General features: G+C 35.6%; 2 protein-coding genes and 1 pseudogene across 3 annotated transcripts; 1 reads left to right on the forward strand and 2 right to left on the reverse strand.

Annotated features, from left to right (window-relative positions):
* Positions 1-391: 391 nt before the first annotated feature.
* LOC107002346 (fructose-1,6-bisphosphatase, chloroplastic-like) lies at positions 392-2,268 on the forward strand. Its single transcript, XM_015200325.1, has 4 exons — positions 392-916; positions 1,011-1,235; positions 1,394-1,900; positions 2,038-2,268. The coding sequence occupies exons 1-4, from the start codon at positions 491-493 to the stop codon at positions 2,107-2,109; spliced, it is 1,230 nt and encodes a 409-aa protein (XP_015055811.1). The 5' UTR covers positions 392-490; the 3' UTR covers positions 2,110-2,268.
* LOC107002345 lies at positions 2,233-5,714 on the reverse strand (annotated as a pseudogene).
* A 912-nt stretch (positions 5,715-6,626) lies between these two features.
* Positions 6,627-9,507, reverse strand: LOC107002330 (tubulin beta-2 chain-like). 2 transcript variants are annotated; one of them, XM_015200309.2, is made up of 4 exons: positions 8,958-9,507; positions 8,608-8,877; positions 7,781-8,501; positions 6,627-7,197 (listed from the first exon to the last, which is right to left on the reverse strand). In XM_015200309.2, the coding sequence occupies exons 1-3, from the start codon at positions 9,349-9,351 to the stop codon at positions 7,819-7,821; spliced, it is 1,347 nt and encodes a 448-aa protein (XP_015055795.1). In that variant the 5' UTR covers positions 9,352-9,507; the 3' UTR covers positions 6,627-7,197; positions 7,781-7,818. The 2 variants fall into 2 exon arrangements, with proteins under 2 accessions (XP_015055795.1, XP_015055794.1); XM_015200308.2 differs by lacking the exon at positions 6,627-7,197 and having other exon boundaries at positions 7,626-8,501; positions 8,958-9,506.
* Between the last annotated feature and the right edge of the window lie 1,017 nt (positions 9,508-10,524).

The following is a 10,524-nucleotide window of genomic DNA, read 5'->3' on the forward strand; positions in this document are numbered from 1 at the left end:
AAAGCCCAAAAAGGTCTCGTCTTCGTGTGACATATAGGTCATGGTTTCAAAACATGAAAATCAATCACTTATACTTAAATCCGGATAGGCTGCGTAAATCACCCCTAGGGGTCGCGTAAACACGAGACTGAACTACCCTTTTATGTATCCAAAATGTGAGAGACTCCTTTAGCATTGAAATAATGGCTCTTTTTGTCTTTCACAGTACAATAATCAATAGCTTGGCAAGTTAAATAGATTTTGAGCAAAAATATGACTTTTTTGGCATTGAATATTAACTTGTAGTTTTCCCAAGTTTCTCTTTTTAATTAAGTCCAAAGGTTGCATCTTTTCTGTTATCCCATTTTGATCCCTTGAATTTTCAGCCACATATGATCTTTTGATCTTCAAGCCCTTTAGATATTGTTGTGACAAAATTATGTTCACACAATTGTCAAAAGGAAAAAAGATAAGCAGGCAACCCCAGTAGTCAATTCAGAGATGGGGAGAAATGGCTGAAGCTCTTCTTGGAACCAAATGCTCAAGTTCTTCTTCCATTTCTCATCTCTCTCCTAATTTCCATCTCTTCCCCACCAATATCAAGAGATCACAACATCTCATCCATGGAAATTTCAGTCCTAATTCAAGAATCCGCCGCGAAGCAGCGAGCTTGGAAGGAGCAAAAACAGCTCCAGCACAGATCAAGAAACCGAAAAACAGATATGAAATGGTAAACTTGACAACATGGTTGTTGCAGCAAGAACAAGCAGGCAACATAGATGCAGAATTAGCCATAGTTCTTTCGAGCATATCACTAGCCTGCAAGCAAATCGCATCGCTTTTACAAAGGTCTAGTATTGTAAACATTACTGGAACTCAAGGCACTGTTAATATCCAAGGTGAAGATCAGAAGAAACTTGATGTTATATCTAATGAGGTTTGTTGCTTCTTTTTTTTTTACCTTCTAACACTTAGACTATTGTGAAGTTTAGTGCACTGATCAGTAAAAATGTAATCTTTGAGTGTTGTAGTTGTTCTGTAATTGTTTAAGATCAAGTGGGAGGACAGGGATTATAGCATCAGAGGAAGAAGACGTACCCGTGGCAGTTGAAGAAACTTATTCTGGAAATTATATTGTAGTGTTTGACCCCATTGATGGATCTGCTAACATTGATATTGCCTTAACCACTGGATCAATTTTTGGAATTTATGGTCCAGATCAGCAATGCCTTGTAGACATGGATGATGATTCCACGGTAATCTCGCAATTCTAACATGAAACTTAAGTACAAGTTGCGGTCGGCTATATGAATCATCATTGTTCATGTCACTCCATTTTTTGTACTCATTTCAGTACAATGTTGCATAAAATTTTAAAAGTGAAAAGCAGTATATATTTCTTTTGGATTTTCAGATTGATCAAGCAAGGGAGAAGTGTATAGTCAGTGTTTGTCAGCCAGGGAGCAATTTAGTAGCAGCAGGATATTGTCTTTATTCAAGTTCAGTGGTCTACACACTCTCGGTAGGAAACGGAGTATATGCATTTACTTTAGACCCTGCATATGGAGAATTTGTTTTGACACATGAAGATATCAAAATACCCAAGGCTGGAAGGATCTATTCTTTTAATGAGGGAAACTATGATCTCTGGGATGAGAAATTGCAGAGTTATCTTGACCACTTAAAGCAACCAGGTCCTAATGGCAAGCCATACTCAGGCCGTTACATAGGTTGTCTCGTGGGTGAAATCCACAGAATGTTGTTGTATGGAGGGATATATGGAAATCCTAAGAACAAGAGCAGCAAAAATGGGAACTTGAGGCTATTGTACGAGTGTGCGCCCATGAGCTATATCATAGAACAAGCTGGTGGCAAAGCAACAGATGGCAACCAAAGGATACTGGAAATCATGCCTGAGCAGGTAAATTTGAAAATTTACATTCAAGGAAAACGTAAATTAAGATCCTTTAACAGTATTTATAGTTGAAGATTGAACTTAAGGTGTAGGTGGTGTGATATAATGATTAAAAAAACCTTAATTACTTTTATTTGATGCAGATACATCAGCGAACGCCTATTTTTATTGGAAGCCCAGAAGAAATTGAGAAGCTGGAAAAGTACCTTGCCTGAGAACTATCTCATTTGATGTATCATCTGATGCGATACAAGTTATGTACCATAAGCATTTTACTTTATCAAACGACAAAATGTACCTAAGAGGCTTCTATCTTAATCAAATCCATCTTATATTTACAAATGAATGAATAGTCGAAATTTAGAACTTAAAAAGGTAATTTCTATTGGATTTCATAAGGTCAGCTGTGATGAATTCTAGCATGTCAGCCTCCATATCCATCTGTTGAAGAAATTAGTCATTTCTTGCTCACAAGTTCTAATGTCTCGAGCTTCTGTTACTCTTAACTGCAAAGATGTAAAATGATACAGAATCGATTAGTCTTATGGCATCTATTAGCTCTTTGTACAAAACAAAAAGTAAAGCTGAAGGTGAAGCAACTACCACTTACCAGGACTTAAAAGTTGGACACGTTTGGTAACCGATTTCATAGTTTTCACAGTATCTGAACCTGAAGAATCAATGATAAAATTGAAATGTATTCACATCACTTTCACATGAAAGAAGTTTACATTCAATTGTTCAGTCAAGAATTCCCTTTTACCTTGTAAACTTGTATCCTTCTCTGAAAAGACTTGGGTAACTGTCGATGAAAGCTGTGATGTTATTTTGTTTCCGTCAATGTTGACATTTCCAGATTCATATAGTGACCTGAGCATTAAACATTAGATGGAAACTCAGATTCTGTAGCTAAGTTGGCATTATATGAAGGATGCAACAAGAAATCTTTCTTCGTGGACAGAAAAACAAGAAATTATACCCTGAAAAGGAATCTGGAAAAAAGTCCAGTTTGTCCTGGCAAGAATGATCAACCCCTTGTACATCAATGTCGAAATGATGCAGCAGCTCAGCAAGATTGAAATTCTCTCCCAGAAGATCAAAGTTAGATAAATCCAAGTCAAAAGTATCTCCTTCCTTCTCAGAATCAGATGTTAAAATCCTGTCAGGAACTTGTGGTACCTCTGAACTACTTGGAATGTCTGAGGCATCAAAATCTAACCTACCTTTTACTTGATCTCTCTTCACAGACCTATTCAAGTTTGCATTAACTGGTGAGGAAGTCGAAACACAGTGATTTCTTTCTATGGAATAGTATGCTATTTGTTTGGTGGGGGTCACTTGAATTGTCTCTGCAGAGATTATCATGTGGTTAGTCGACATTAGATGAGAGGGAGCAGCTTCTTTGATGGAAGTTGCTGTTGAATAAATTCCAAGCGGAGATATAGATTTGTCAGTTTGGGATGAAGATTGTATTGGAGGTGTCTTAGGGTCAGAATAATTAGTTAGAGGGGATTGAATGGGGTGCTCAGACAAACACTTCGCATTGTTAGATCCTTGGACTGATGAATTTTTGTTAGATCCTTGGACTGATGACCTCTTAGGTTCATCAATGGGATCTGATGGCTGAACAGCAGAGCTCTTCAAATTATTGTTATGCTTATCATCTTGTGGCATTGAACTAGCCCCTGCAAGGAAAACGGTACTAACTACTCAGTGATCACCATAATATTAAGACATGAGATACACAAAGTCTAACACCAATAAAATTTACCTTTAAGTGACAACTGATTCGTGGGTGACCGTGTACGATATTTCTTGGCAGCTATGGAAGCATCTGAAACAACATCCTTGGACCCTTTCCTTTTTGAAGTTGTCGGGACGGAACTTGGAGTAGAAAATTTCATGGTATCAGCAGCAGCTTTGGAAGGCATTGATGCTGACATAAGAGCTGGACTAGTGTATGCAGAACAATAACCTGATAAATTTGATAACGATTTAATGTCACTACCAGATAATTTGTCCAAAATGATTGGTCTAAGAATAGATTATCGCCTGATTCTTGCATTTAAGGAATGGTATAGGCATTCAAAACATGGAATAGTATATCTTTCAGGGAATAAACAATAGATCATCATCGTATCATGGTAATGACACAAACTCAATCCTGTCTGGTTAATGATGATGCTACATCCCTATATTTTTCCTTGGAATTCCTGCAACTCTATCTGTGAATATATGTCCACTATGCCACAATGTAATATAAGCGCCATGGACTGAGAGCCAAATTTAATAAGACATCAAGTAAATGTTTTACAGCTTATTGCAATTGCCATTTGGCAATCACATCAGTGTACATAAAAAGTAAGTTTTGAGTGGTTAGGTAGGTTGTTTGTGTTGAAATTAAATGTTAGTTGATTGAAAGAGTCAAAAGAAGAAGAAAATCCAACTTAAGTTCATCAGCCATAACCGGAAAACTACTGGTACAAGCTAAATGCAAAGCCAATAGGAAACATCATGATGTGTGCAACTACAACATCGTCCTTCAAGTTAATACAGAGACTATGTAAAGGTCTTAAGGATTTGCAAGTACAAGGATTTCTCCATATCTTGTAGCTCCATCGATGTCAAAATTGGGAATTTGAGACTCAAGGTTATATATCTTAAGGTCTTAAGGATTTATATATATAAAGTTGGGAATCTGGGACCTAAGTGTATTTTTGTTGAAAAACAACCTTAAACAAATGCCGAAGTATGAAGAGAAATAATAGTTCTTCCTGTCTGGGACCTTGCAGCTCAACTAATGAGTACTCAACGACCCAGAAAAAATTAGAATTTGTTTTGTTGGATACAATCATTATAGGCAAAATCTTGGAGCTACTGGCTCTCACAACTACTGAGCAAACCCCATGAACAAGTTTTCCGTAGTCTTAGGCTTATTCATGTAGTTTCTTTTTTTTTTTGGTATCTATAACCATATAATAATGCTGCTAATGTTTTTTCTCTTTTGTATGTTCCAATATTGGTTTTCATATCAGTTGTCATGTTTTCTTCATTTCATAAGAGTGTCTCTATCTCCATAAGATTTGCTTATGCTTTACCTCCCTAGACTTCACTTTATGGCCTATGGATATGTTGCAAAGATCCCATATAACAAACACATAGACAAGTATATATAGGATAACTAGCAATAAAAAAAGAAGACCAGAATTGAAACCTGGTGAAGACTGTTGGAGCAAAGGTCCTGAAGAAGCAGGAACTAGGGCAAAGGGCAGCAGATTTGCACTTGCATTATATCCATTCATAACTTGTTGCATCCCCCTTAACAAATTCTGAACCTGCAATTTCTCTTGCTCTAAAAAACTTTTTGCTCTTTCAAACATATGTACTCATCCAACATTGCTCCTAAACTCAATAAACTCCTCGGCGCCTGTCACAAAACAATTTATTCAAGTAATACATTAAAACATTATAGATTCTAAAATGAATCCATATGTATGTGAGTGAATTCATTACCTCCTTGACAGGCAAGTTGGATAGGATATGAGAAGCTTCAGAGCGGAAAGTGGAGCGCGTTTCGGTGAAATCGTTATCGGAGAGGTAACGATCAACGATGAAAGCAACTTGGATAGGAGTTACTTTTCCTTTGCCTATATTTTCAGCTTTGGTTTTCGCTTTCTTCATCTCTCAGAGACTTTTTTTTTTTTTAGGGGGAAATTGCAGTATGTTGTGAATAAGGAGGGAAAGAGCAGGAGAATGTGATGAGGGACTTTATAACAAGCGCGGGACTATTTCAAAAGTTAAGAATACTTTAAAAAAAAATGAAAAGGCGGTAAAACAACATAAGATTTTTATATATTTAGAAATTATTACATGATTTCTATATCAAAAATAAATATTTTACTTTATTTGTCTATCTTTAGCAAATTAAGAATTCTTTGTACTATTAAAGTTATAGTAATCAAATTCAAATTTTATATATATGATTAATCATATTAACTTGGTAAATTATATGTGTAATTTAAGTTTTCTTAACGTGAGGAAATATAAAACATATATATTTCCTTATCTTTTTTGCTTGACTTCCTTGTTAAAACTAGGTTGTTGGAAACCTCATTAAAGAGTAATTTTGATTGAAAAAAATTAATTACTTTAAATTCATAAAATGAAAAGATCATTTATTTTGAACCATAAAAAAATTGCAGCAAGGTGTAAACCCTCTTCAATTCACCTTTGACTAGCTCCAGTTTTGGCCATATTTTATAAAATAAAGAAAAATTGTTCATGACATTTGATCTGTCTTTTTCTTTAAAGAAAATCAAATTCTAAATGCTAGCCCGAACTACTTACTTTTTGGAAAAAATTTCATTTTCATTCACAAAATTTTAATTTTTTTCGAACATTGTATGTGTTCAAACACAACTTTCAATTTTTGAAATCTATTTTTCCAAAACAACTTCAAAAACTCAAAATGTACTATCAAAAGCAAGCTCATACACTACTGTATTTAAGTGTTTGACAATTATTTTCATGGGAAAATCCGATAGTAAAATAACAATGCATTAGATATCCTGATTAGGTAGAACTGAACGGTTAGATTGTATACTTCCACCAGTGATAATTGGATTAGGTTCCTGACAGAATAATAGTGCGAAAAATGAATAACTCAAAGTAAATTAGGTACTAGGATTTTACAAAGAAACCTCCTTGCTCAAGGGAGATAAAAATCACGACCTGTACTCGCGGGATTCAACCCAAACTCCATTTCACCCAAAACGAAAAAAGCTTCATATTACAAACTTTTGCAACATATGAATTAAACTCTTAATCCCTTTCACTTTACTGTAGCAACTCTACTGCAAAGGAAGCTAAACAATAACTCTATTGTCCACTAAACCAACTAACGCTAGTTGATCTAGACTTCAAGAACCCAACAAGGCTAACTCTAGCCACCAACTCAGATCTCGAAAATAAGAGCATAAACAAGCAGCAACTTTGTTGCACCAATACATCAACTAATTCTAATTGACACTCCTAGGCAACTCTACCCAAGAGAACATCAAAACAATGATGTAAAGAGGCTAGACTAAAACATACATGATTCGACTAACTAACTCTAATTAATACTACTCAAACTAAAGACTCCTTTATAACTTAGGAGTAGATTTACAAACCCTTTGGATGGGGCCATTAGCTGAGTCTGTTGTTATGAGAAGACATGCACCAGCCACAGTAGAGTTAGCAGTTGCGACAGCTTGTCTTTTTCACGTACAGAGTCTTTCTCCGATCATGTCCCTTGTTAGAACCTGAAGTTTAAAACTTAAAATCAGCATCTAAGCATTAACAAAGTATATCATCCTTCAGTGTCAAAAATCTAAACATGGCTTCTCCATGTCACTGAACAAAATAGGTCCTACAGTGTCTAAGAATCCCATTTTTAATTACAGATATGCTAATAAATTTGTCCATATCTCTCCTTTGGTTATGAGATATGTATTTAGCATAATCATAATAAACACGGCTTGCAAATGTAGAACCCAGTAATTGGCTAAATGAACTTTTGAGGTAAGAATTCCAAAGTAAGAACATGGCTAAATGAACTTTTGAGGTAAGAATTCCAAAGCAATTTCATGGAGCTGGCTCTGTCAGTCAAAACTAAACCAACTTTGACCTGCAAATCAAAGTATTAAACAGCAACAACTCATGAAGAAACACATAAATAAACAAGAAGAGATGAAATAGAACAAGATAATACTAGTAAAAGGCAACACAGAGAGCCTACTCTAAATAGCAATAGAAACTTAATAGTCACAAAACCCCAGAATAATTAAGTAACAACAACAAAAAATAATACACGATAGCACTCGCTATCAAGACACATTACATTACATTGCAACTGCCGAAAGAACATCAACAGGAAGTTGGGGTTAATTCTCATTGATATCCTCTTCATCTTCCTCCTCGTAATATTCTCCCTCATCATCAGCAGTGGCGTCCTGGTACTGCTGATATTCAGATACCAGATCATTCATGTTACTCTCTGCCTCAGTGAACTCCATCTCGTCCATTCCTTCCCCAGTGTACCAATGCAAGAAAGCTTTTCTCCTAAACATAGCAGTGAACTGCTCGCTCACACGCCTAAACATCTCTTGAATGGATGTTGAGTTCCCAATGAAGGTAGATGCCATTTTAAGCCCGGTTGGTGGGATATCACAAACAGTTGACTTGACATTGTTTGGAATCCATTCAACAAAGTAGGAAGAGTTCTTGTTTTGCACATTGAGCATCTGTTCATCCACTTCTTTCGTGCTCATCTTACCCCTGAACATAGCAGAGGCAGTCAAGTATCTTCCATGACGTGGGTCAGCTGCGCACATCATGTTCTTGGCATCCCACATTTGCTGTGTAAGCTCTGGCACTGTCAAAGCCCTGTATTGCTGAGAACCACGTGAAGTCAGTGGTGCAAAACCAACCATGAAGAAGTGGAGCCTAGGGAATGGAATCAGATTCACAGCTAACTTCCTAAGATCAGAGTTCAACTGTCCAGGGAAACGCAAGCAACAGGTGACACCAGACATTGTAGCTGATATCAGATGATTTAGATCTCCAACTGTTCCATGAGAATAAAAACAGATGATTCCATGTGAACCCTAAAAAAACTGACAACAACTAACTATACAAAAATCAAACAGATGAGAGCGCAAACAATGACGTACAGCTTGGGGTGGTAAGCTTTAGGGTTCTGAAGCAGATATCGTATAGAGCCTCGTTGTCGAGAACCATGCACTCATCAGCATTTTCAACCAATTGATGCACAGACAAGGTAGCATTATAAGGCTCAACAACAGTATCAGAAACCTTAGGTGAAGGGAAAACGGAGAAGGTAAGCATCATTCTGTCTGGGTATTCTTCTCTGATCTTTGAGATCAAAAGCGTACCCATACCAGATCCCGTTCCTCCACCCAATGAATGGCACACTTGAAATCCTGAAAATTAAACACAGAAAACGTCCAAATAAAAATAAAAATGCACAGATGTACAAAAACAAATTTGCCTAAGCACAAACCTTGAATGCAGTCACAGTTCTCAGCTTCCTTACGAACAACATCGAGAACGGCATCAATCAATTCAGCACCTTCGGTGTAATGTCCCTTAGCCCAATTGTTACCAGCACCAGATTGTCCAAAAACAAAGTTATCAGGACGGAAGATCTGTCCATAAGGACCAGATCTGATACTGTCCATGGTACCAGGCTCCAGATCCATAAGAACAGCCCTAGGAACAAACCTTCCACAGGTAGCCTCATTGTAATAGACATTAATTCTCTCAAGCTGGAGATCAGAATCACCGCTGTAACGTCCGGTAGAATCAATGCCGTGTTCCGCACAAACAACTTCCCAAAACTTGGCACCAATTTGGTTACCGCATTGTCCACCTTGAATATGAAGGATTTCACGCATTTTCAAACTCAAATCTCAACAAAATATGCAGAAATTAAAATGAGTAAATCTGGAACACAAATGAAATGAGAAGAAAAAATACAGTAAAGCGTTTTAGGTTTGTAATATAGTGAATTTACGGCTCAGATGAACAAATTTTGAAATTTGAAAATTAAGGGGACCAGCTGGACCAGGACTTCACACTGACGTTGATTTTTTTTTCCTCTTGGAGCTTGTCCATTTTCGATTTTAAATATGTTCAATTATTAAGAAGATATTATTATTAATGTTTCAATTTAATTAATAAGAAATATTTATATGACTTTTACAATAATTTATAATAATGTAACTTTACAAACGCTTATGAAATTGAAAGAGTAATAATTATAATATGAAAAGAATTATACAAATGTAATATAGGAATAGGGTTCTCACTTTAGATTTTGTCGTGTTGTATATTCAATTTTATAGTTTTATTACTAATAAAATAAGGAAAAATAAACTTTTCAACAAATGATGATTTTTATGTGAGATAACTATTAATATTCAATGAAGAAAAAAGGATTATCATTAATCATTATTATTTGAGAAATATCATTATACCAATAATAAAAATATGATTTAAAGTTAAAAATAATAATTTAAAACGCCAGAGCATATACATTTTTATGTTCAGGGACTTATACCTCGAATTTTAGGACTTACATCTTATGAATTTACATTTTCAATTTACGCCTCAAAGCATTTTTGATATGTCTCGCCGCGAATAGCATATTGAAAATTCAAATTTAAAATTTACCATAAGAAATTTATTAGAAAATTGAATTTATTAGCTTTTACATACTACTATCAATATTTTAATAAATTTTAACATTATTCTTTTATACTGTTGGAAAATAGCATACACAGCGGAAGAATTCCAGAATCATACATCTTGCATGAATATAAATAACAATCACAAATAGTTATCACATACAAAGTATGCTGAAAATTAACTCAGGATTACCTCTTGAAGCGTGTGCAGATATCTTGAAGTAAATCCAACTCCAGTTCTATAGTCTTCTACAGTGATCCCAATCAACAATTGAACTCTCTCAATACTTGGGTGGGCAAGTATTGTATAGAATTCTCTAATCAAATCTAGGTTAGAAAAATCCCTATTTATAGAGATGTCTTCCTAGTCCAAAGAGGAGA

Source organism: Solanum pennellii, chromosome 10 (genome assembly GCF_001406875.1).
Source record: "Solanum pennellii chromosome 10, SPENNV200".
Classification (NCBI taxonomy): Eukaryota; Viridiplantae; Streptophyta; class Magnoliopsida; order Solanales; family Solanaceae; genus Solanum; species Solanum pennellii.

Coding starts and splice junctions, on each gene's coding strand:
- LOC107002346 (XM_015200325.1), top strand. CDS start 491: ATGGCTGAAGCTCTTCTTGGAACCAAATGCTCAAGTTCTTCTTCCATT. Junction 917..1,010: donor TTGATGTTATATCTAATGAG/GTTTGTTGCTTC, acceptor TGAGTGTTGTAG/TTGTTCTGTAATTGTTTAAG. Junction 1,901..2,037: donor TGGAAATCATGCCTGAGCAG/GTAAATTTGAAA, acceptor TATTTGATGCAG/ATACATCAGCGAACGCCTAT.
- LOC107002330 (XM_015200309.2), bottom strand. CDS start 9,351: ATGCGTGAAATCCTTCATATTCAAGGTGGACAATGCGGTAACCAAATT. Junction 8,878..8,957: donor GAACTGTGACTGCATTCAAG/GTTTGTGCTTAG, acceptor TTTAATTTTCAG/GATTTCAAGTGTGCCATTCA. Junction 8,502..8,607: donor AAAGCTTACCACCCCAAGCT/GTACGTCATTGT, acceptor CTCATGGAACAG/TTGGAGATCTAAATCATCTG.